General features: G+C 40.0%; 1 protein-coding gene across 1 annotated transcript in view; it reads right to left on the bottom strand.

Moving 5' to 3' along the window:
* SHROOM4 (shroom family member 4) overlaps nucleotides 1–27,386 on the bottom strand; it is a 244,637-nt gene that overhangs the window by 102,968 nt on the left and 114,283 nt on the right. The window contains 1 exon segment of the mRNA XM_017864612.1: nucleotides 8,781–8,932. Within this exon segment, the coding sequence (XP_017720101.1) occupies nucleotides 8,781–8,932 (152 nt within the window).

A 27,386-nucleotide genomic window follows, 5' to 3' on the forward strand; every position in this document is an offset into this window, starting at 1 on the left:
TCATATCTTCTAAGTACTTTATTTTAGTCTACTTTATTGTCAATTAAATTATGTTAAAGCCTCCCATACAGATGTTTCTATCACTTTTTGTATAGTTGACAGTTTTTTTCTTTATGTATTTGGATGCCATGTTTTTTGCAAAAAAATGGTTCATAAATATAATATCTTCAATACGGTTTGTATCATCAATCAATATAAAATGAACATCTTGGGATCAACATGATTGCGTGGTCATTGTTCCTGATTTTTTTTTTCCTAATAGAGAAGTGACATGTTCAAATACCTATTTGCAGAATGGATTGATTAGGAAAAGGTGAGACTGAAAGCTGAGAAGCCAGTGGGAAGGCTCTTAGAATAGTGCAGGTGAGAAATCATGAGTGGCTGGATTAAGACAAAGGCAACCAAGAGGTCTTTAGCAGGTTAAAAACATCAAGACTTGGAATGAATTGGATTGGAAGTTGGGTGGGGTGAGAGAGGAGTTGAGGGTGACACCTACATTTCTGACTTAGCTGACCATTATCTAGACAGCAATATAGGAGGAAGAGCTGGGTTGGCTTTTCAGAACTGGCCATATTCTAAAGTTCCTTCTGTTTATATTCATCCCAAAAGGACTCAAGCCCAGACCTAAAGCTAAGTGTTGGATCTTTGTCAGCTGATTGGTTACTCAAACCAAAGTCTTTCTACCTGTATAAAACACTATGCTGAATACTCACAAATTTTAGGGTAATCACACTTCTTTTACATGTTAAGAGCTCTTTCATAAAGTTGACGAAAATTTGGACTAAACGAGAGGGAATTAATTTTCTATACCGTGCCCAGGGTAGTCCCCCTGTGAAGGTTAAGTTTTCCACAAGAGGGCAGCATCACCTAATAAATTATGTCATTGAAAGCCTTCACCAATAGGGGCTGAGATGGGGAGGTTAAAAGGGTAGAAAATACAGGTTCTGGGAGCCATAGGACCTGTCACACCATGAAAACCAAAGGGCCCTGCTGGTCCAAGCCCATAATTATAACCACTCCTAAGTGACTGATGGTGGCAGATGTTGCTATGGTATAAGGAAAGAGGACATGGAACTCACCCTGTCAAGATGAGTGGGTGAAACACCTGAACCCTCTCATTCTTGTGACTGACTCAGAAGATACTCTAGATAGTGTTCACACTCCCTCTAAGTGCTGGTGTCTCTGTACAACCAGCATCTCACAAGGGCCTTTATTTCCTATTCAGATCATTGCCACCCCTAATGATTCCTTAGCACATCATTCTCTGCAGGTTAGGCTGCAAAGCACACCACCATTCTGATGCTCTCCCAATTTAACAGTGTTTGGTTATTCCAATTATGCTTCTTTTAGACCCTAAGGAAAGAAATGGGAATGAAATTCACTGACAACCCATTATGTGAAAGTCATTTTACATAAATTATCTTATTTAATCATCGCAATAATGCCATTATATATGAAATATTATTTGTCATATAAGAGACCTAGGAAGTTGCAAACATGGGAATATCTAGCTCCAAAACAAAAACGCTTCCAAATTCACCAAATTACCCCTCCAAGAAGCCTTATTTAAGACCTAAATCTTGACCAATTCAAGATTTAATCAGTGATAATGTATCTATTATATAAGGCATTACTTAACATGTCACCTCCTATCCATGTACATGGGCATGTATGGATTAATCTTAGGTGCCAGCAGGTAATAGAAGTCAAGGGGATCCTATATAACCTCATTCTTCCTAGGTCCAAAGCCTTTCCCCTTAAATATTCTCTCTTCAGGATAAATCATTTAGATATAGAACATGAGGACAATGGAAGAATTAAAGATGGCTTCTGTGTTTCTGGCTTAGTTGGCTGAGTACATACATGGTGGTCCTGGTCATAGATAGTTATTTTGAGAGAAGATGATGATGTGTTAGGCAGGGGCATGTTGTGTTTGCAATACCTCTGACACATTTAAGTATAAATGTCCAACAGGAAGTTGGTTATATGGTCTAGAGCATAGGAGATACAGAAAATAAGGTGAAGCTAAAGGGCTGGGTGAGATTTTCCAGGGTATATTAAGTTAAAAATGGTGGAACTATGGGGAACACCAACATTTAAGGAATGGTCAGAGGAAGAGCAGGTAATAAAGAGCTTGGTTTTTAAAACATGGACAGGGATGTAGGAAAAGAACAAGGAAACTGATTATCTTGAAAGTAAGAGGTGTGGCCGGGTGCGGTGCCTTATACCTGTAATCCCAGCACTTTGGGAGGCTGAGGCAGGCTGGTTTACTTGAGGTCTGAGGTTTGCAACCAGCCTGGCCAACATAGTGAAACTCCGTCTCTACTAAAAACACAAAAAGTAGCCAGGTGTGTTGGTACACGCCTGTAATCCAGCTACTCAGGAGGTTGAGGCAGGGGAAATGCTTGAACCTGGGAGGTGGAGGTTGCAGTGAGCTGAGATCACGCCACTGCACTCCAGCCTGGGCGACAGAGCAAAACTCCGTTTCAAAAAAAAAAAGGTTTTTTTTTAATTAACACATAATAGTTACACATGTTTTGGGGGTACATGTATCATTCTGATACATACATATAATGTGTAATAATGAAATTTGGAAAATTGGGATATCCATCACTTCAAATATTTATCTTTTCTTTATGTTGAGAACATATGAATTCTTCTCTACCAGTTATTCTGAAATATACAATAGATTGTTAACTATAGTTACCCTACCCAAACTATTGAACACTAGATCTTATTCCTTCTAACTGTGTTTTTATACCCATCAATCAACCTCTCTTCAACCTCCCCACTTCCCAGCCTCTAGTAACCACCAGTCTACTCTCTATCTCCATGAGATCTCTCTTTTCACCCTTTACATATGAGTGAGAACATGTAATATTTGCCTTTCTGGGCCTGCCTTATTTTATTTAATGACCTCCAGTTCCATTTGTGTTGCTGTAAATGTCAGGATTTCATTCTTTTTATGGCTGATAGTATTCCATTGTATATATAATCCCCATTTTCCTTATCCATTCATCTACTGATGGATTAGGTTGATTCCATGTCTTGTTTATTGTGAATAGTGCTGCAATAAACATGGGGGTGCAGATATCTCTTTTATATGCTGATTTCCTTTCTTTTGAATATGTACTCAGCAGGGGGACTGCTAGGTCATATGATAATTCTATTTTCAGTTTTTTACTAAACCTCCTTACTGTTCTATGGTGGCTGTACTATTTCACAGTCCTACCAACAGTGTACCGGGATTCCCCATTTTCCCACATCCTTACCAGAATCTGTTTTTTTTTTTTTATTTGTTTGTTTTGTTTTATAAAACCATTTTAACTGGGGTGACATAATATCTCATTGTGGTTTTATTTTCATTTCCCTGAAGATTAGTGATGTTGAGCATTTGTTCATATGCCTGTTGGCCATTTTGTGTCTTCTTTTAAGAAATGTCTATTCAGTTCTTTGCCCATTTTAAGTTGGATTATTTGGGGGGTTTTGTTTGTTTTTTTGCTATTGAGTTGCTGTGTGAGATTTTGGTATTGAGTTTCATAAAGGAAGGTAGGAGGCAAAATCTAGAGCTATAATGTTAAATGCCATATATGATGAATACTAAAAATAACCCATTGACTTTGACAATTAGGTGATAATTTGTAGCTTTTGACAGAGTAGTTTCAGTGGAGTTCTGAGGGTCAAATTCTGGCTGCAGAGAGTAGAAAGCTAAATGGCAGGTGGAGAAGTTGGGACAGTGACTATAGACTCTTTCTTTGAGACTGAGTATGAACAAAAGGAGAAAGACGGGGCAGGAGCCAGAGGGAGAAGTGAGATTGTGGGAAGATGCAAACTTAAGATAAAGGAAAAAAAACACACACACACAATAGAAAGGGAGAAGGCTGAGCTCCAATAATACAAAGCAAAGATGCAGCAGCAAAATGAAAGAAAAGCCACGTGGAAAGTTCACCAGATGCTTTTGGTGGTAGCAGAATAACTGTGCCCAAATATGTCCTTCCCTTCCTTCTGCTTATGCCACTGCACTTACCTGCAATGCCTTCCTCTTCTGATGGTTTATTTTTCAAATTATACTCACCCTTTAGCTTAAATTCTACTTCCTCTATGAAGTCTTACCCTATCAATCCCTTCTGCAGTGATCTCTTTCTCTAATAGCAATTTCTGTCTGAACAATCCATTTGATAATCACACACAAGCCTTTATTGCCTTCTTTAAAAATATATAGCTACTTAGTCACATGTGTATCTTTTCTCCCCTGCTAGACTGTGCAATCTTCAAAGAAAGGGTTTCTAAGAGTTTGCTACAGCCTCCATGGCTGTAGTAGGGGCTCTTTAAGTCTCCATTGATATGTGGTTCAGGAATGATAGTGTATTATAAAGAAGGAGATGGAAAAACACTGGATTAGATAGCCCTTTGGTATATAATGAGTAATTTAGTCCTCTTTATAGCAAATAAGGAAACAGTCTTGCAGAGGACAAATAAATTTATTCAAGATTATGTGTCTATGTGGCAGTGCCAGGATTTGAACCAAAGGCTCTTTCTCCTGTGCTATTCTACTTCAGTTGTCTGCAAAATTCTATTCAAGTGAAACACATCTTTCCTTTATAATATTGATAGACATGACTCTATTGAGCTTTATTACCAACCAAGTTTCAGTGGCCTCTGCTTCTTACAGAGACTCTCCCTGTACCTTACCTCCTGACAATCAGCTTGAGAATCCGGAAGGAGCCTTTGATGAGAATGAGGGCCTCTTGGCGGGAGCCATATAATGGAGTGCCATTGATATTCACCAGCTCATCACCAGTCCTCATCTTCTGGGACAAAGCTGCCTTGCCTCCATCTTCAATCTGTGTTGCAGAGAACAAAACAGAAAGCAGGTAGTGAGGCAACTCTCTCCCCAAAATTCTACTTGTTTCTTCCAACCCTGGAGCCACAAGTAGTACTGGGGAATGGCTCCAGGCAGCTCCTTGGAATAGCTCAGGAGCTGATCACAGGTCATTATTTACTGAAGGCAAAGCTTGAGCAAACCTTTGAGGAAGGAGGCAACATGGAAATAATGCAATCCCTGCCTGGAGGAATCAGCAGTCCAACCAGGAAGACTAGCACTTCTAAACAAGAAACTGATGCTTAGAAGGAACCCTAGCGTGTGGCTAAAGCAGCAGCATGGCCTACCAAAAAGTGCAAAATGACCTTTGGCAAGCTCTTTCCTATCTTTGGGCAGGCTTTGAAGTCTGACAAACGTAAGTTTGAATCCTGGCTCTGCTACTTCCTAGCTGTGTGATCCTTAGGAAGTTACTTAAGATCTCTGTGTCTCAATTCCCTCCTATGTGACATGTAGATAACAAGACTAGCTACCTCACAGGGTTGTTAGTATAGTAAATATCCGAGAGCAGTAAGTCCTCAATTAATATGAGCTCTGATTATTATAACAAGGGGGTTGACTCTGAAGACCAGGAAAGTGGCTTCCAGCTCAACTTTCTGTGAGTGGAATGGCAAATTCAAAAGATACAAGTAGGTACAATGTAGCTGCTTCTTTATCTATGTCTCTTCAACATGTGCCCAGCACAGTGCTTCTAGTGTCTGACACACAGTGAGCATTCAGAGAAAGCTGGAAATATGGGTATTTACTGTTACAACACAACCTATAGAATTTCCATTAACCAGGGCAATCTGAGGAAGAAGATTGTCAGACTGAGGGGTATTGAAAGCAAAGGCAGAAATAATAGCCACTGGGGCAGGCAAAAGCAAAGCAAAGCAGAATGTCCCTGGGGGTCTTTGCTTATGGCTAATTTTATACATTCATTTTACCATGAAGGTGAGTTCTACCTATTGGAACATAAATTCCATCCATGATAATCCATGAAAGGAGTCATCTCACCCATCCATTAATCATTCCTTAAGTATTTAAGCACATTTCTATTATGCATAGGACAACATGCTAGAGATATAAAAATGAACAAGGCTCCTAATCTCTAGCCTCAGGGACAGGTTACTGCCTACAGCTTATTTATCAACTGAGATGGTCAGGTAAAAAAGGCTCCAACTCACTGATGTAATCAGGAGTTGTTTTTGTTTGTTTCCAGAGAAAGGGAATGTAAGGATAATTAAATTGTATAGTCCTTAGGGGATGGCAGATTCTAAATGGGGCAATTAAGGGCTGGTATTCACTGGAGGTATTTTTACACTTCTACTCTTGTTCCAGCCTTTCTCTCAGTCTTTTATAATGTCCCCTCAATCTATCCCCACACCATGGAAGTTATAATATTGTTGAGCTTTAGGTTGGCCAGCTCATGTGCAATTTTGCAGATGAGACCTCCTGGGTGCAGAAAAAAATTTAAGTTCAGGATTTTTTAAACTCCATCAAATAAATTGAACTTCTGAGTTAAATCACAAAATGTTATTATATTTATTGCTGCTAACCCAACTTTTTTTAAAAAATTAACCTTTGTCTGACAAATCATAGGTTAGCCAAGTGACACTGAATATATATACCTTTGTTCCAGTACCCGGGCCACATTCAACACCAAACAAGCCAATATTGGTAAATGGGGAACAACTCTCAGCAAATTAATCAGGATTACACTCTTATTTCCATTGTCATTATCATTATTACTTCACAGTCACTGCTGCCTGCCGCCAAGAAAAAAGAGAGGGAGAGAGAAAAGGAAAGTGCTGTACTTGAATTTCAGAAGTTCTATTTGAATGACTCATTCCTTTGGCATCCATAGAAGGCCCTTAGCACCAGGCAGAACTTTCAACAGGGATCAGCCATTTGAAAGGGTTTCCCGAGGCTAACAAAGAACCACAAACAGAAGTCTAACTAATGAATGCTAATAGATTTTCCCTGCTGATGTACATTAGTCTTAATTCACTCTACCCATTGTTTTTAATTCATACAACTTAATTATCCATATTACTGTTACCCATAGCAAGTCTTCCCCTCAATATGTATTGATATTAAGTACCATCTTTGGTTGATTAAACACTGTTACAGCAGTAAGATCTCTGTTTATTCTAGGCCACAAGATAAAAGGGAGAAACCTTTTAAACTAAAATGCTTAATTATTTCCGTAGCAAAAGCTTAGGCATTTGGCATTCCTTACTGCTCCTTCAGCTGCCACTATCTGAGTCCTTGCACAGACTGTTTCTTGGACTACAGCATCAGGCCAACTGTTCATGCCCCTTTTTTCTGTTCCATGCCCCTTCTCAGTCACCAGCATCCTCGTCCTTAGGAGATACGTTAAGTGAAATAATCCCAATTTAGTACAAGTCTGAAGATGCTCAGACAAAAACCCAGCAAATTTTGGGTTGCCAGCATAATCCAAGAGTTCAGAAGGGTCCAGATCAGGAAGTAAGACTCCATCTGGTTGAAGATCCCTTCAACTATATCCCACACTAGCCCTTTTCCAGACCCAGGGTATTTACTGAGCTGTGCAATAGATTCCATACTCTTCCAGACTTTTTGATCTTTTTTAAATTACTGCTCACTGGCCTTTCTCCTCCCCACTCTACCTCTAGATTTCTGAGATCTAGCATGTCTTCTATTTATTGTTTGGCCTCCTTACAGCCAGTTCTACAGTTCAATGTCTCAGTCACATATTTGTTTATATGGAAGACAAAGCAGATGTTCATGTTTCTATCAATAAAAAAAGGAAAGGAAGGAAGGAAAAAATGAATGAGAGGAAGGGAGAAGAGGGTTGGAGGGGGAAAAGATGATATGTATATTCTTCTACAAAAGGTTTTGTTTTCCCCTTCCCACCACCCTCCTCCTAACTCTGGCTGGGGCCCTGGAAAGGTGTGAATCAACAAACTTGTTGAAATTAACATACCCTGTTTGAGGGACTGTATAACAATATATGATGCTATCCATTCAGTAAGGCTGGTCAGCTTTCCAGCTCTTCCTGAATCAGACCTTCAGGGTGGCTTTCTTGTTTCAGTTGAAGTGTTGTGAATTCTCAGATTAGACCCAGATGCATTGGAATGTCGGTATAAACACACATCACAAAGCTCAGTGTAAACGATGGTTAACTTATGTGTCATTTTGGATTACCCAAGTGATTGCTGGGCTAGCAGTGAGTGGCCCAAGTAATTGAAAATTGATTACATAGAGGTCATATAACCAAAAGCCAGGTGGTGCCTGGAAAGCTAGGAAGAGCTGATTGACTTTGGACAAGTCCCTTTCCCTTCTTGCAGCCTCTCTTCTCTTACTGGTAAAATGTGTAAGAGGGCCTGACTAGATGATCTCTTGGGGCTCTGACAGCTCTGGGCCTTTTCAGTTCTGACATTCAGTGACCTGTGAACAGTTAGCAAAGTCATGCATTATCCTTCTGCTGACACAGATAATCTCAGCTTTTTGTCCCATTGTACTCTGTCTTCACCCATGTTTCACTCCTTCAAAATTGACTAATTAACATCCATCTCTCAATTCCCCTGGTCTTTATCCACTGTTTCAGAGTGGNTTATAAAGAAGGAGATGGAAAAACACTGGATTAGATAGCCCTTTGGTATATAATGAGTAATTTAGTCCTCTTTATAGCAAATAAGGAAACAGTCTTGCAGAGGACAAATAAATTTATTCAAGATTATGTGTCTATGTGGCAGTGCCAGGATTTGAACCAAAGGCTCTTTCTCCTGTGCTATTCTACTTCAGTTGTCTGCAAAATTCTATTCAAGTGAAACACATCTTTCCTTTATAATATTGATAGACATGACTCTATTGAGCTTTATTACCAACCAAGTTTCAGTGGCCTCTGCTTCTTACAGAGACTCTCCCTGTACCTTACCTCCTGACAATCAGCTTGAGAATCCGGAAGGAGCCTTTGATGAGAATGAGGGCCTCTTGGCGGGAGCCATATAATGGAGTGCCATTGATATTCACCAGCTCATCACCAGTCCTCATCTTCTGGGACAAAGCTGCCTTGCCTCCATCTTCAATCTGTGTTGCAGAGAACAAAACAGAAAGCAGGTAGTGAGGCAACTCTCTCCCCAAAATTCTACTTGTTTCTTCCAACCCTGGAGCCACAAGTAGTACTGGGGAATGGCTCCAGGCAGCTCCTTGGAATAGCTCAGGAGCTGATCACAGGTCATTATTTACTGAAGGCAAAGCTTGAGCAAACCTTTGAGGAAGGAGGCAACATGGAAATAATGCAATCCCTGCCTGGAGGAATCAGCAGTCCAACCAGGAAGACTAGCACTTCTAAACAAGAAACTGATGCTTAGAAGGAACCCTAGCGTGTGGCTAAAGCAGCAGCATGGCCTACCAAAAGTGCAAAATGACCTTTGGCAAGCTCTTTCCTATCTTTGGGCAGGCTTTGAAGTCTGACAAACGTAAGTTTGAATCCTGGCTCTGCTACTTCCTAGCTGTGTGATCCTTAGGAAGTTACTTAAGATCTCTGTGTCTCAATTCCCTCCTATGTGACATGTAGATAACAAGACTAGCTACCTCACAGGGTTGTTAGTATAGTAAATATCCGAGAGCAGTAAGTCCTCAATTAATATGAGCTCTGATTATTATAACAAGGGGTTGACTCTGAAGACCAGGAAAGTGGCTTCCAGCTCAACTTTCTGTGAGTGGAATGGCAAATTCAAAAGATACAAGTAGGTACAATGTAGCTGCTTCTTTATCTATGTCTCTTCAACATGTGCCCAGCACAGTGCTTCTAGTGTCTGACACACAGTGAGCATTCAGAGAAAGCTGGAAATATGGGTATTTACTGTTACAACACAACCTATAGAATTTCCATTAACCAGGGCAATCTGAGGAAGAAGATTGTCAGACTGAGGGGTATTGAAAGCAAAGGCAGAAATAATAGCCACTGGGGCAGGCAAAAGCAAAGCAAAGCAGAATGTCCCTGGGGTCTTTGCTTATGGCTAATTTTATACATTCATTTTACCATGAAGGTGAGTTCTACCTATTGGAACATAAATTCCATCCATGATAATCCATGAAAGGAGTCATCTCACCCATCCATTAATCATTCCTTAAGTATTTAAGCACATTTCTATTATGCATAGGACAACATGCTAGAGATATAAAATGAACAAGGCTCCTAATCTCTAGCCTCAGGGACAGGTTACTGCCTACAGCTTATTTATCAACTGAGATGGTCAGGTAAAAAAGGCTCCAACTCACTGATGTAATCAGGAGTTGTTTTGTTTGTTTCCAGAGAAAGGGAATGTAAGGATAATTAAATTGTATAGTCCTTAGGGGATGGCAGATTCTAAATGGGGCAATTAAGGGCTGGTATTCACTGGAGGTATTTTACACTTCTACTCTTGTTCCAGCCTTTCTCTCAGTCTTTTATAATGTCCCCTCAATCTATCCCCACACCATGGAAGTTATAATATTGTTGAGCTTTAGGTTGGCCAGCTCATGTGCAATTTTGCAGATGAGACCTCCTGGGTGCAGAAAAAAATTTAAGTTCAGGATTTTTTAAACTCCATCAAATAAATTGAACTTCTGAGTTAAATCACAAAATGTTATTATATTTATTGCTGCTAACCCAACTTTTTTTAAAAAATTAACCTTTGTCTGACAAATCATAGGTTAGCCAAGTGACACTGAATATATATACCTTTGTTCCAGTACCCGGGCCACATTCAACACCAAACAAGCCAATATTGGTAAATGGGGAACAACTCTCAGCAAATTAATCAGGATTACACTCTTATTTCCATTGTCATTATCATTATTACTTCACAGTCACTGCTGCCTGCCGCCAAGAAAAAAGAGAGGGAGAGAGAAAAGGAAAGTGCTGTACTTGAATTTCAGAAGTTCTATTTGAATGACTCATTCCTTTGGCATCCATAGAAGGCCCTTAGCACCAGGCAGAACTTTCAACAGGGATCAGCCATTTGAAAGGGTTTCCCGAGGCTAACAAAGAACCACAAACAGAAGTCTAACTAATGAATGCTAATAGATTTTCCCTGCTGATGTACATTAGTCTTAATTCACTCTACCCATTGTTTTAATTCATACAACTTAATTATCCATATTACTGTTACCCATAGCAAGTCTTCCCCTCAATATGTATTGATATTAAGTACCATCTTTGGTTGATTAAACACTGTTACAGCAGTAAGATCTCTGTTTATTCTAGGCCACAAGATAAAAGGGAGAAACCTTTTAAACTAAAATGCTTAATTATTTCCGTAGCAAAAGCTTAGGCATTTGGCATTCCTTACTGCTCCTTCAGCTGCCACTATCTGAGTCCTTGCACAGACTGTTTCTTGGACTACAGCATCAGGCCAACTGTTCATGCCCCTTTTTTCTGTTCCATGCCCCTTCTCAGTCACCAGCATCCTCGTCCTTAGGAGATACGTTAAGTGAAATAATCCCAATTTAGTACAAGTCTGAAGATGCTCAGACAAAACCCAGCAAATTTTGGGTTGCCAGCATAATCCAAGAGTTCAGAAGGGTCCAGATCAGGAAGTAAGACTCCATCTGGTTGAAGATCCCTTCAACTATATCCCACACTAGCCCTTTTCCAGACCCAGGGTATTTACTGAGCTGTGCAATAGATTCCATACTCTTCCAGACTTTTGATCTTTTTTAAATTACTGCTCACTGGCCTTTCTCCTCCCCACTCTACCTCTAGATTTCTGAGATCTAGCATGTCTTCTATTTATTGTTTGGCCTCCTTACAGCCAGTTCTACAGTTCAATGTCTCAGTCACATATTTGTTTATATGGAAGACAAAGCAGATGTTCATGTTTCTATCAATAAAAAAAGGAAAGGAAGGAAGGAAAAAATGAATGAGAGGAAGGGAGAAGAGGGTTGGAGGGGGAAAAGATGATATGTATATTCTTCTACAAAAGGTTTTGTTTTCCCCTTCCCACCACCCTCCTCCTAACTCTGGCTGGGGCCCTGGAAAGGTGTGAATCAACAAACTTGTTGAAATTAACATACCCTGTTTGAGGGACTGTATAACAATATATGATGCTATCCATTCAGTAAGGCTGGTCAGCTTTCCAGCTCTTCCTGAATCAGACCTTCAGGGTGGCTTTCTTGTTTCAGTTGAAGTGTTGTGAATTCTCAGATTAGACCCAGATGCATTGGAATGTCGGTATAAACACACATCACAAAGCTCAGTGTAAACGATGGTTAACTTATGTGTCATTTTGGATTACCCAAGTGATTGCTGGGCTAGCAGTGAGTGGCCCAAGTAATTGAAAATTGATTACATAGAGGTCATATAACCAAAAGCCAGGTGGTGCCTGGAAAGCTAGGAAGAGCTGATTGACTTTGGACAAGTCCCTTTCCCTTCTTGCAGCCTCTCTTCTCTTACTGGTAAAATGTGTAAGAGGGCCTGACTAGATGATCTCTTGGGGCTCTGACAGCTCTGGGCCTTTTCAGTTCTGACATTCAGTGACCTGTGAACAGTTAGCAAAGTCATGCATTATCCTTCTGCTGACACAGATAATCTCAGCTTTTGTCCCATTGTACTCTGTCTTCACCCATGTTTCACTCCTTCAAAATTGACTAATTAACATCCATCTCTCAATTCCCCTGGTCTTTATCCACTGTTTCAGAGTGGTCCACCAAGGTTGGAACACTTAATAAGGCCCAGTCAGGACACTGAGAGAAAGAGATTCCTGAAGCCCTATTTTGTGCTAATGAGCTAGCAATTTGGAAATTTTTGATGGGTCTTCAATGAAGCATGAAGTGCTCTGATAGCTGTCAACAAAGTGACAAGTTGGCCCCTTGAGAGTAAAGGCAAAGAACAATTGACTTAACAGCATTTGCTGGCTTCCTAGTAGCTTTTATTTAATCATACTAAGAGATACTTGCTTGGGTCTTTTGAATAAATTTAGGAGAAGAAAAAGGGAAGAAAAGAAGTATTAAATCAGGTTTATAATTTAAAAATGCATTCATAGGAGAAACACCATCTGCAACAATAACTGATGGGTACTGAACACCTATTACGTTAGTGTAAGAGCAGCATTAAAAATCAATGACATGATTGTGAATACCTCTGCCTGCTACAGGAAATTTATTGGAAAAAATGAGCATCAACTGAAACTTTCTTGGTCAGCTCTTGGTCCAAGAGCTTCTGGCCAAATTACCAGCCCATACTGCTACCTCCACCAGCTTGTCTATCGTCTAAAGAAGACAAACAACATAATTGTTTAAATTGAAGTGTTTGTTTTTTGTTTTGTTTTTTTGTTTGTTTTGCAAATAGAAAAGGTCTGCTCAGAATACTGTAGTCCAGTTGTTTAAAGAAATAATATACCCTCTGAATATCTTTTTAGCATCTTAGAAGGATTTTCAAGTTTTTAGTAACACTCTAGGCATCCGTTCATGAATTTGGCCCTTTCTGAGAAAGAATAGAAAATACAGAGCTAGGGTTAAGCTGGCTTTGGGAAGTTTAACTATTAAGAAGTAGGAGTATCAAAGAATGAATAAAGTCCTTGCTCATTCTGAAACTTAGTTTGAAATCTTAAGCAAACCACAGGTTGGGGGCTGTCTGTTTCTAATCTACCCTCTTTTTCCTTGTTGGTATCTCTTAGAATCTGATCATGCTAGGAGAAATTAATCAGGGTTCCCTGGACATGGGAGATACAGGCTTTCAAACCTTGGCAGTCTTCTTGCCATGGTTTTCAACACCTAACTTGTCTCTCTCAGCAACTTCTTCCCTTAAAACCGCTCTCAAATTTCTGAAGCAGTCTAGATTAGAAAACAAGAAACTCTGTTCCTAATTTCATCTTCCATACTTTACACCAGTTTTCCAAAAGGCAAAACAGACAACAAAACTTTTCAATGAGAATTGGAAAACAATAACCAATTAAAAAGATGTAAGTAGCCCTGATTCAAAGGAGTAATCCCTATATGTGGACAGAGGGAAGAGGTGGACACCAAGGGAGAAGCCATTCTTTACCTCTACCAGCTAATAAGCAGATGCCCAAATCCTACAAGGAGCTGCCCCAGAGTGTAAAGCTCTGTGAATCAGGCCCAAGGGCTCCCCTGACCTTGAGTCAACGGAACTATGCTGTGCCCCACAGCATGACCTAGCCCAACAGACAGCTTCTTCCTCCCCAGCTGCTTAATCACCATCTAGTTTACTAATCTTCACAACAAAGGCCGTCTAAGCTCCAAATCATTAAATTTCCCTGGGGATTAGCTCCAGTCAAATTCTAAGCACCTTTGCCAAAAACTCAGCCCAGTGCCAAACTCAGCTCTAGGAATTTGGTGATGAGGACAGGGGAAGAAGACTCAAGAGCACTGTCCCCTGTGTCAGCAACCAAAGGCAAATTTGTCTTTGCTCCTACCAAGTCAGATCGTCCTGCTGTCTCTATAAGCCCAGTAAGCGGAGACAAACATGACAGCACAAGAGTAAACTGAGGGTTTCTTACATTGCTAGCAGATATGCTCACTGGGGCTCTGTCAACTCTAGCCATTTGTTTACACTGAAGTGTTCTTCTGACATTAATGCTATCAGTGTTTGTCACAAATGTTAGTCTTTGGTGGTATAGAACAATAGTGTTCAGAGTGGGGTACATATATCCCAGGCTGTGTACAAGATGATCCACTGGAACTTCTGTTTATATATCTAAAAAATTTGAAAATCAAGCTTTATTAATATTTAATATTGGTGGTAATAAATTAGATCATCCGTAAATAAAATTGTGTATACTGGAGACACATACTCAAAACATTTTACTGATGTACATTTTACTAAAATGTTAGCTGGATTACAGACCTAATGAGAGGACTAAAATCATAAGGCTTTTAGAGAAAAACATGGGGCATATCTTTGTGACCTTGAGGTGGGCAAAGATTTTTTGAGCAGGATACAAAAGGTAGTAATCATAAAGGAAAGAGTGATACATTGGAGTTCATCAAAATAAAAAAAAAAAAACTTCAGCACTAAAAAAGGGAAAAGACAAGCCACAGACTGGGAAAATATTCATAATACATATTATCTGACAAATGACTTATATCCAGAATATTAAAGAACTACAAATCAATAAGAAAAAGGCAAACAGCCAGTTAACAGTTGGCAAGGCTTGAACAAGCACTTCACTACAAAAGACAGCCAAATACCCAATAAGCATCTGAAAAGGTGCTCAATATAATTCTTCATTAGGGAAATGTGATTTAAAATTATAGTAAAAGGTCACTACATATCCACCAGAATGGCTAAAATTAAAAAGACTTAAGTATTGGTGAGAATGTACAGCAATTTGATCTCTCTACATTGCTGGCAGGAGTATAAAAATGTAAACCATTTTGGAAATCTGTATGTCTACTCTCAGATCCAGCAATTCCATACCTAGAGACCCCCAAGAGAAGTAAGTGCACGTGTCCATAAAAAGATTTGATTGTTCACAGCAGCTTTATTAATAATAGACAGAAAGTAGGAACAACCCAAATGTCCTTCAAAACATACACATACAAAAAATGACATGCTATACAACAATAAAAAAGTAATAAAATGAATGTCAAAAAGATTACATTGCATGAAAGAGATCAGACAAAAAAATACATACTGTATGATTTCATTTTATATGAAGGTAAAGAAGAGAGGTGATAATTTGAAAAAATGGTTAACTCTGTACTACTGATTGTAAAGGCCCATAAGCATAATTTTTGGGGGGGTGCTAGAAATGTTCTACATATTTATGTAGCTGCAGATCATATGGGAATATACATAACTAAACATTCATTAAGATTTGTACATTTTACTATATGTAAATTATTCCTTAATTTAAGAAAGAATTAAAAGAATAAAGTCCTCTAGACTATTCAGCTTATATTTCTGAGGTAGGCACCAAGACTCCAGCATCATTTTCACATACTCACAGTTTTAATCAAGGCAAAACATTTCTCTTAAAACGTTAGCCTTCACAATAGGGCTATAATCTATGAATCTGCCCATTGTTCCTGTCTGCTTTGAGATAGTGTTCATCCTCCCTACCTCTTAGAAGGTAGAGGATTTCAGTAAAAAATGAAAATAAAGACCAACACTATTTTACCAGTTGACAGGTAAAGGTGAAAAGTCTTAATGATTTGATTCCATTTTAATCTCCAGCCAATTTTGTATTGACATATTATAAAAATAGAATCAATTCCTCATCCAATGTTGGAGACATCTACTGCTACTCCTCTTGTCAATCTCAGATATGTTTTTTTTCTTATGGTCCCCAGAGTTCATGACACCCACTCCTAGAAGCTGAACTTCATCAGGCCATTGCCACACAGGCAACTAGCCTTTCCTCAGGCACCATTACTGTCCCTGATATGGTTAGGCTCTGTGTTCCCACCCAAATCTCATATTGAATTGTAATCCCCACATGTGGAGGGAGTGACCTGGTGGGAGGTGCTTAGATTATGGGGGTGGTTTCCCCAATGCTGTTCTTGTGATAGTGAGGGAATTCTCACGAGAGCTGATGGTTTTAAGTGTGGCACTTCCTCGCTCTCTCTCTCTCTCTCTCACCTGATGCCATGTAAGATGTGCCTTGCTTCCACTTCACCTTCTGCCATGATTGTAAATTTCCTGAGGCCTCCTGAGCCAGCCATGTGGAACTGTGAGTCAATTAAACCTTTTTTGTTTATAAATTACCCAGTCTCAGGTAGTATGTTTATAGCAATGTGAGAATGAACTAATTCAGTCTCTTTGTTAGATTGCCTATGTTTCTTGACTGTCTAATAAGGTATGACTTTCAGTGATACAAATGATCAGAGAACCTTGCAAAGCTGATGTGGTGGAGAGAGTTCAGGGAGAACCCGAGTGGAACAAACTGGAGGAAAGAATATGGTAGAGTGCAAGTGAATTTGCTCCGGACTTCCAGAAGCAGTTGTCAGCAACAGAGTTTTCCCTTGTATAGCATTAAAACAGTCTAGGACAAACCAGAAAGTCCATAATGTCCTCCAGCATTAAGAGAGCACTGTGTACAAATCTAGCGAGCCTTAGGAAGCTGGAAAGACCAACGGTCTTTTACCTACCGCCTAATATAAAAACACTGTAAAGATGACATATCAATTCATTGTCATTTTCAAATTATGCATTAATACTTGTAAGAAATGCCCAAATTAAAACAAGAGGTGTGTTCAATTCCACCAGATTGCTAGTGAGTGATGGGAATAATTCTACTTGGATTAATATAATCTTTATTTCTTCAGTATCAAGTCATTGTTGATGTGAAAACTATTTTCAAGTTGATCAAAATGCCTTTTAACTTCCCTACTGAATGTGAATGAGTTAGATACAGTCTTCCAGCCCAAGAGGATGTGATTAACTATCTGGAATCTGAACCATCCCAAAGCCAGGTTCACTCAATAACTCATTGCTGGTTCCCTGAAGCCATTTATTTATAATCCATTATGCAAAAAGCCAAAGACAGTTTCTAAAGAGTACACGTACCCAACATTAGTCATTTCTGACTGGAAAAGGACCCAGGGACTAAACACCCTTCAGGGTAGGGACAAAAGGCTGCCTCTGGAAACTACTAGGCCTGCTTTGCTGCCTGGAAACCACTTGTCCAGCTTACTAGGAGCCTGTATACCCTCCAGCAGATGTGGACGAAGGGAGAGGAGGTTTGCTTTCTATTTCCCGGAGGTGGGCACCTGCATGCCACTCCCAGGACATTGTTTGACCCTGCCCAGGCCCCCTTTCCTTGGCAGTAATTTTAATCTCTGGTCTCCACTTAGACCTCTGACCAGTGGGAGGTGAAGGAGGAGAAAAGAAATTTAACTTCCTCTTATCATTGTGAATAACTGCTACCAAGCAAACAGCTCCCAAATAAATAACCTACCAAGGCATACATGTATGTTGCAAAAGCAATAATAATAACATCCTTTACTGAGCCTAGGATAGATCCCACTTTATATTAAATCAGCACACTTGCTGCTGCTTTCACATAGTCCTGCAAATCTGGGAATAAGTCAGCCATCACACAGTCTGTTCCAAGCTACTGTCCTGTTCACATCATGACTGAGAAATGACACACCATCTCTTTCCTGCTCAACAAAATGTGCCAAATAACATAAAACAAAACTGAGTTTTCACAACTGAAAAAAAAGAGAAAAAAATGCACTCAATTGCTTATGTGTTAGTGGCGGGAAGGGACTCTTGCATCAGAGATTATTTCCTTTTGCAGTGACAGGATTAGGTTGAGAAGAAAATGAAGGAGGAAGTGACAGGCATTTGAGTTCAAGACCTGGAAAATCAATAAGGCAAGCAATGTGAACGCCATTCTCTCTGGTATCAGACCTGCTCTTTAAGTTAAGGCTGGATAAAAGAGAGGACCAGATTTTTAGCTTCAGTTCCTGCTCATTGTCACTTTTCTAACTTTAAACAAGAGTACATTCCTGCCCCTTCTCCTATAAAGGTTGACCCCTTCTGATAGCAGACTCCACAACCTTGGCACTGAGGGTGTTCCTCACAGCCAAGGTCACTCTGGTGCTTCTCCTCCTTCCTCAAACTTTTTCCAACCCTCCCTACACATTCTCTTTTCCACTCCCACCTCTCCCTGCCCTGCCACCCAGGCATTTGAGCTCGCCTTCTCTACTTCATCTTCCCCTTCTGCCCCCCTACTCCACACCCAGACCCTCTCCTTGGGTCTCCTATGGGCAAACTTCAAGCCCTTGTGTCATTAACATCTGGTACGAACATTCATTAATTAAATCAGACAGACCAAAGAATGATTTTTACAATGTAAATAGCAACAGATCAGAAGCTCTACATGATCTGGCCATGCATGCCTTTTTGACCTTATTTCCCATAACCTCTTATCCTCTACACACACTCACACACACACACGTCATATCAAACTTTCTGTTCTTTAGAGAGGTCAAGCCCATCTCTGTCTCAAGATCTTCGTACTTACTGTTCCATCTGTTGAGAACATTCTTCTTCTAGATCCTGCATAGCTCCTTTTATCATTGAGGTGTCAGCTCAGATCTTGCCTCTCAGAGAGACCTTTCCTGACCACCCACATAAAGAATGTTCCCTCTCTTCTCTACCCACATCTCATCACTCTCTATCACATTACCTGTTTTATTGTCTTCATAGAATTTACCACCATCTTTCATGATCTCATTTATTTCTATGTATGTTTACTGGATGTCAAGATACATTATAGTGTGGGAGATAGTCAACGCCTTTATACAGCTCTATCACTGTCACCTAGGAAAATAAATGTCTGTATTGAACACATTGTAGTTGCTCAATAAATATTTGTTGAAATTAGAATGAAAAGGGATCTCAGGATATCACCTTATTCATTTGACTGATTCTGGAGAAGTAATAATATTTTAACTTTGTTTTTCATATAACTGAGGTTCAGGGATATTATATTACTTGCCCGGGATAGAGCATCTATTAGGTTTAAGATACTTTCTTCTGCAAGGTTGTGACAAAACCTTTTTGTTTTCATGGGTATATTGCTATTCATTATCGTTAACTAGCAATACAAAGAGTTCTTGCTAAAGAGACACTTTAAATTTTGTAAAAAGCATTATTATTATTGGCTCAGAATATTCCAGAATAATTATCCTTTGAGCTAAATATCCTATTTGTCATGAGGTGCCCCAAGGTGGATGTTAGATTCTCAATTTAGTGGAAGGAATGGAGCCTTTAAGGAAACTGAGGTGTATGGCAATAATAACTTGTATCCAGATATGATTCTCCTCAGTTTTTAACCTTCTCTGCCTTAGGAAGTTAATTTAAAACACACACAAGCCCTCACAAACAGACCATGAACAGTGGGATATTTAACTACTCCCAGCATCTGGGAATTCAAAGTAACATCGACTCCACCTTCGTGTGTACAGACATTACAACAGGCTCTTTCAGTTCACCATCCCTGAAAAATTTAAGAGCAAATCCAGATGATGGGCATAAACCAGATTCTAATTTGATTTAGTGCTTCGTTAACCAGTGCCCTCAGACCCCTAGAAAGTATGTGTGGGGTGGGGGGAACCCTCATCAATATCCAAATGAGAGTTTGCCCTGACCCAGTTTCATACGACTATAGTTCCTTCCTTAAATACCATTTGTTCAGTGGGTTTAGTATTTTATACCTCTGTGAGTTAGTGATTATACCTTTTGTGAGGCTTTTCATATAAACAAATTCACAAGTCAGAAAATAAATCCTTTGTCAAGCCAGGTTTTCTGATTGGGATTTAGAAAATATGACCACCATGATATGGCTTTAAAAAGTTTAATATCTGTAGCGTGCATTCAGTGCTAATGGACAATAAGTGATAGTGAAGTTTTGTCAGGTCTGATTCAGATTACCTATGGCTGCTGTGAGTTATATGGAATTACACAGTTTAATGGTTCTCTGGCAATTTGCCTTGGCTCAGGGCCAAGGCAGCTAATGCTTCAATCAAACTGCTCTCCCCACCCCTACCCCAAGACAATTTCAGTTTCTAACTCTTGAGTGGATCTGTGATGAAGCCTTCAATGACACTCTCATACAAATGCCAAAGGGTTTTTTTTCTGTCTCTTTCTCTTCCTTCTTCTTTATGGCTGCATATATTAAGTGCTCCTGTAGCTTTGCTGAGACAAACTGCCTGGCTGGTGTTTATAAAGAGAAGAGCTTTTAAGGTTTGATTAAAACAAAGAAGCCAACAGTCAGGAGAACAGGACAATATCCCTTTTTTCTGCAGTGCCATCAGATATATCCAATTCACCCTAACATGGGCCCTGGCCCCACCCTGCAGGCCAACTTAAGGCAGCAGCCCTCCCAAATCACTTGAGTAATTGAAGAACATATCCCATCAAAGGCAGGTAGCCTGCCTGACAGAAGAATCCCATGCATGGCAAGTTACCCTCCTCTCTTTTAGGAACCCAACTGGCCCTGAAACTGGGATTCTGCCACAGATTTCTGGCATCACTTTCGCATAGTTGAGACAGTGGACAAAGGCCAAGTGAACAAAGGCCAGAAACGTCCTCTACAAACTTGCAAAAAAGGCATGTACAACTCTGAGGTAGAACCGTTCTGTGGATAACAAATATTCTGGGTCCAAACTCTTTCATCAATCGCTGTTCAACCCTGTCCCCTCGACCTCTCCTAAAACCTCCAGTGGTGCTTCAGCACTAGCACCTCCCGCTATTTAGCTAAAGTGACTCCTAGACCCTTTGTCCAACTGATTCCAATGTCACATTTACTGGCTATTCTAGAGAGAATGCTCATTTTAAGAGACTAGCTGCCATAGAAGCGGCAGGAGGGAAGGGCAGAAACCACAGGATTCCTACTTTGCGCTGATTGCCACTAACTCATTTCAGCTGCTAAGGGGAGGCCCTGTTGGGGGAGCCAGGAGAGGAAATGGGTTCCATGTACAGTCCACTTTAAAGTGTTCACAATTGTGTGCTCAAAAATAGTCTTTACTAAACATTTAGCACGCCCATTAGCACAAGCCATAAAGCTTTAGGCTTTGCTGCACTGTTCGCCCAAGCTGCCTAAGCTGCTTTCCTATGGCAAAATGATTAAATGGTTGGCAAGTCAGATACATGCAGGAAGGATAAAGGAGCTCCAAGGATGGTTAAACCTGGACCCAGGAAGAATGGTTTAATATGACTTCTAAGCACATAAAAAAATTTAGAGGGAAGGACCAGCTGTTCTCAATTTTGATTGAAAGCAGAGCAAAGGAAAAGAAACTGACATTGCAATGAGAGGGACTGATATTAGCAAGGAGGAAGAACTTCCTGCCAGGCAAAATAGATAAATATTAGACTGAGTGGTCAGTCAATGAAGGTTATGGAATTTCCTTCTTTGGAGTGGCTCTTCTCTCTTTGCTATTTCTGTGTGGTCCTTCCAGCGGGGTTGGGGATGGAGGAAAGAGAGGCAGCCAGAGGTCCAATTTAGTCTCTTTCAGCACTCAGAATCTCTTATTTGTTACATTCCAGGATCTGTAACAGGGTAACTGGGACACTTGAAAAGAAAGAAGCAACGAGAAGCTTGCTGGTCATCTCAAACATTTAGATTCTCCCCAACTTTCTATCCCTCACAATGAGCCAAGCTTTTGCCCTGGCCCCCAAAATCCCAAGAAAGAAAGCAATGTGATGTTCACATTGCCAACAAGCAACAACAATATTAACCAAAAGAATCAAAGTCACAGGCATGTTTGGTAGGGGCAGGCACTAGCCCATCAGTATCTCTGCTAATTTAACCTATAATAACTCTCACCGATTTCTCAAACAACTTAAAACTACCATTTGACCCAGAAATCCTACTACTGAGTATCCAAACATGAGAATAAATTGATCTACCAAAAAGACACACTTGTATGTTCATTGCAGCACTATTCACAATAGCTAAGACATGGAAACCACCTAAGTGCCCATCAATGGTGGATCAGATAAAGAAAATGTGGTAAATATATACCATGGAATACTACGCAGCCATAAAAAGAATGAGATCATGTCCTTTGTAGCAACATGGATGCAGCTGGAAGTCATTATCCTAAGCAAATTAACACAGGAACAGAAAACCAAATACCACATATTCTCACTTATAAGTGGGAGCTAAATAATGGGTACTCATGGACATAAAAATGGCAGTAATAAACACTGGGGACTACCAGAAGGGAGAGGGAGAGGGACGAGGGTTGAAAAACTAACTATTGGATACTATGCTTAGTACCTAGGTGACGGGATCATTTGTACCCTGAACCTCAGCATCATGAAATACACCCACGTAACAAACCTGCACACGTACCTCCTGAATCTAAAAGTTGAAATTATTTTAAAATGTATACACATATAAAATCAAATAAAAGTATCTCACAATCCCTGGGTCATGGAATAGTCTGAATCTTACTACATACCCAATTCCTTGAAGCCTGGGTTTCAAAGGTAAATCAGCCTGTCTGCTTTGATAAGCTTCTTTCAAATAAGCCAAAGGCCCTTTGGGCTTTTCATCCAAATCCTACTCAGGCACACACACTCCTTTGAGTATTCTGTGACTATTTTTGCCCTTAGCCTTGATCTAAGTCTCAAGGAACTGACTAGAGCTCACTCTGAGGACCAAGCCAGAAACATTTTATGTTTACCAGACTTATTTTTACTTTTAAACAAACACAGATGAAAGAGTCCCTGCTGAAAAGAACCACCACTTAATGCTAGCCCTTATACCTTAGTAACATTAAATTAAAATAAATTACAACAAATAATCATTGTTTCACGTCAGTTTAAGCCGACAAACTGCTGCAATCAATGGGCAACCTTTCACAAGCATTTGCTTAAAAGGAAAAGAAATGCTTCCAGGTGAAACTTATCAAACTGAAGGGCACTGAGGACCAAATCTTATTGTATGCCACCTGGTTTTCTCCCAAAGCATCAGTCAAGGAAAGAAAAGAGATCTCAACACAGTCTCCCGGTTAGAATCATTGCCTTCTAACCACCAACAGAGATGCTGGTTCAGGGAAGGAAGTTACACAGCATGGTTAAAACCAACACACATGAGGGAAATTTCTGGGGTGATGGTAGTGTTCTATACATTAATAGAAATTTTGGATACACAAGTGCATGGGATGTCAAAACTCACCCAATGGTACACGTCAGATTTTGTATTTCACTGTCTGTAAATTTTACCTTTAAAGGAAAAGAACACGTGTAAACAAACATTGAACTCTAGTAAATAATACACATGCTGAAATTTTAGGGGGACCTGTACTGATGTCCTCAATTTACTTGGAAATGTATCAGAAAATAATATAGATGAGTGAATAGAGAAAATCAATACACGAGTAGATATGAAACAAGTATAGCAGGAATAGATTAGTAGAATCTAGGTGATGGGTATATTTAAGTGTTTAATGTAAAATTCAGTTTTTCTGTAAATTTAAAACATTCTGTTATAAAATGTCAGAAACACACAAAACAAGTAAAAATTTGGATTTTTATTGTCCCACAGATCTTTCATTGATGTATGCATTCCAATACGCATTAACTGAAATTGTACTATGTGCGACGCACTAGTTCAAATCCTGGTTCTGCCATTTAGTGGCAGTGTGACCTTGGGCAAGTCACTTCACCTCTCTGAAACCTGTTTCCTTATTTGTTTAATGGTAAGAATAATAACACCTACCTCACAGGGTGGTTATTGTTGAAATTACACTTCAATTGCTGACCACCTGATGAGAGCTATATTGAGTAGGGAACTCTCAATTAGGTGCTACTTGTTCCTCTCCCCTGTGGGATCTGTAGGGTCTCAACTATGGAAATTCTTTTGTGTTAGCTTCAGCTTGATTGCTGAGCACTTTTCGTTTCATGAAAATTGCAGCCTGGGCCACGGCCTTATATTGTGGTGGGTATATAGTGTTCGTATATTTCAACTGACTCCCTGACATTCAACTGAGTTTTGGTTTTCAAACTCCCCTTTGCAAATAAGAAAAATAAGAAAGATTACCCTTCACAGCCTCTGGTAACCATCCTTCTACAACAGGGTGACTATAGTAAACAGTAACTTCATTGTAAATGTTAAAATAATTAAAATAGTGTAATTGCATTATTTGTAACTCAAAGGGTAAATGCTTGAAAGGATAGCTACCCCATTCTCCATGATGTGATTATTTCACATTGCATGCCTGTATCAAAACATCTCAGGTAACCCATAAACACCTATTATGTACCCCAAAATTAACTGAAAAATAGAAACTTTCTGAAAGGAGTATAAAGCAACATTTAAGCAAGAGATTAAAGCTGGAGTGTGGTCTAAGGTAGTTCTGCCTATGTCCATCTGAACCCATGGTCAAAATACTTGATCATTAACTCACTCTCTTGCTCACCTTCTCTCATAGTTCTGACATCTTTTCCAGCTCTGGGATGACTCCCCCCAAAAAGGGATCCTATCCTTTGGAAAACAAGCTCAACGCTTGTTGGTTTCCTTTTCAGTTCAATTCCTGAGAGGATTCTCTCAGCACTCTTCCCCTTGATGCATATCCCATCATTCACTTATTGGTATGAGAGAGGTGAAACAGTCTGCTTTTCAAGGGTAGGTTTATGCTCCTCTGCAAGGGGTGGCCTCTGGCGTTTCTGAGTCCCCTACCTGGTTTGAGGCAACAGGAAGGTTGACTGTTCTGCCAGGAAAGCACTGCCAAACTCTGGGTCTGAGGAAACAACTTGAGAACAGGTAGGTGGGTATCCACCCCAGGAGATAATAAAGCACAGCAGAGCAGAAACCTGGGCCTGAGAAGCTGTCCAGGAGGGTTCTTTATGAGCCTGTTGAACAGCAGAGCTCTATGTAGCACAGGAAATCATGCACCCAAAGTGCAGCAGACTTTATAGTGGTCAGACCTAATCAGGCTATAATTAAGGCATTTTAGGAGGCAAAAAGTCTTTGGCAGCAATGATGTCTACACAAGAGAGTGATGTCAAGCAATTATTTGTCACTGAGACTCAACATCTAGCCCAAAGATTTGGGCCAGGCACAGTAGCTCATGCCTGTAATCACAGCACTTTGGGAGGCCTAGGTGGAGGGATCGCTTGAGCCCAGGAGTTCGAGACCAGCCTGGGCAACATAGGGAGGCCCTGTCTCTAAAAATGTTTTTAATTAGCTGGGCATGGTGTCTTGTGCCTATGCTCCCAGCTACTCAGGAGGCTGAAGTGGGAGGATTGCTTGAACCTACCTAGGAGGTTGAAGCTGCAGTAAGCCATGATTGCCCCACTGCACTCCCACCTGGGTGACTTGTCTCAAAAAACAGAAATAAAAATAAATTAAAAAATAACCCTAAGGTTCACCCTGTCCTCACAGTGCCACCCACCGTACTGATGGGATTGATTAAAGTAGCACTTGAAAACATGAAAAGATTGCTTTATTTTCTTCCATTCAACAAGTTGTCTCTTCACTGTTTATTGCTTCCTTTTTTGTGCAGAAGCTTTTAAATTTAGTATGGTCCCATTTGTCTATTGTTTTTGTTGCCTATACTTTTGAGGTCTCAGCCATAAAATCTTTGCCCAGACCAATGTCCTGAAGAGTTTTCCCTAGATTTTTCTCCAGTTATTTTATAGTTTCAGGTCTTATGTTTAAGTCTTTAATTATCTTGATTTGATTTTTGTATATGGTGAGAGATATAAAAATCATTTCATTCTTCTGCATATGCTTATTGAGCTTTCCCAGCACCATTTATTGAAAAGGGTTTCCTTTCCCCACTGTATGCTGTTGGTGCCTTTGTCAAAAATCTGTTGGCTTTATTTATTTACTTACATGGCTTTATTTCTGGGTTCTTTATTCTTTTCCATTGGCCTATGTGTCTGTTTTCATACCAACACCATGCTGTTTTGGTTACTACAGCCTTGTAATATATTTTGAAGTTAGGAGGTGATGCCTGAAGCTTTGGTCTTTTTGCTAAGCATTGTTTTAGCTATTTGGGCTCTTTTTTGCTTTCATACAAACTTTAGGATTATTTTTTCCAATTCTGTGAAAAATATTTGCAAACTATTCATCCAACAATGGACAATATATTGTATATTTCAAAGTATCTAGAAGAAAGGACTTGAGATGTTACCAACACAGAAATAATAAATACTCAAGGTATGGATACCCCAAATACACTGACTTGATCATTACACATTATATGCATGTGTTGGGAACAAGCCCCCCAAAATCCGACCATAAACTGGCCCCAAACACTGGCCATAAACAAAATCTCTGTAGCACTGTGTCATGTTCATAATAGCCCTAATGCCCAAGCTGGAAGGTTGTGGGTTTATGGGAATGAGGGCAAGGAATACCTGGCCTGCCCAAGGCGGAAAACCGCTTAAAGGCATTCTTAAGCCACAAACAATAGCATGAGCATCTGCGTCTTAAGGGCGTGTTCCTGCTGCAGTTAACTAGCCCAACCTAGTCATTTAATTTGGCCCATCCCTTCGTTTCCCATAAGGGATACTTTTAGTTAATTTAATATCTATAGAAACAATGCTAATGACTTGTTTGCTGTTAATAAATATGTGGGTAAATCTCTGTTCAGGGCTCTCAGCTCTGAAGGCTGTGAGATCCCTGATTTCCCACTTCACACCTCTATATTTCTGTGTGTGTGTCTTTAATTCCTCTAGCGCCACTGGGTTAGGGTCTCCCTGACCGAGCTGGTCTCGGCAAGTGGCGTCCATTCATGGGGGCTCGAATCCAGGTCGAAAGGTCGCTGGAGCGATGGTTGGAATGGAAAACTACCTGGAGGACACCTGAGTACTCTTAAAGCAATCCCTGTGGTGAGTAAGAAGGGGAGCTCGGAAGCATCAGGGTAACAATGGGACAGGTATGGGGTCTGGTTCGTTCCACCTTGGAACTTTTTCACACTAATAAGGAGGAGGAAGGAGAGTATAGTGAAGTAACAGAAGAGGTTACAGAGCATGTTTATTTACCAGCTAAAGCTAAAGCAGCAAAGGAAGGAGAGGTTCATCATTACCCTTCTGCACCCCCTCATCATTATTTTGAAGAAAATT

The sequence above is a fragment of the Rhinopithecus bieti genome, unplaced genomic scaffold (genome assembly GCF_001698545.2).
Source record: "Rhinopithecus bieti isolate Rb0 unplaced genomic scaffold, ASM169854v2 scaffold_76570, whole genome shotgun sequence".
In the NCBI taxonomy this organism is placed as follows: Eukaryota; Metazoa; Chordata; class Mammalia; order Primates; family Cercopithecidae; genus Rhinopithecus; species Rhinopithecus bieti.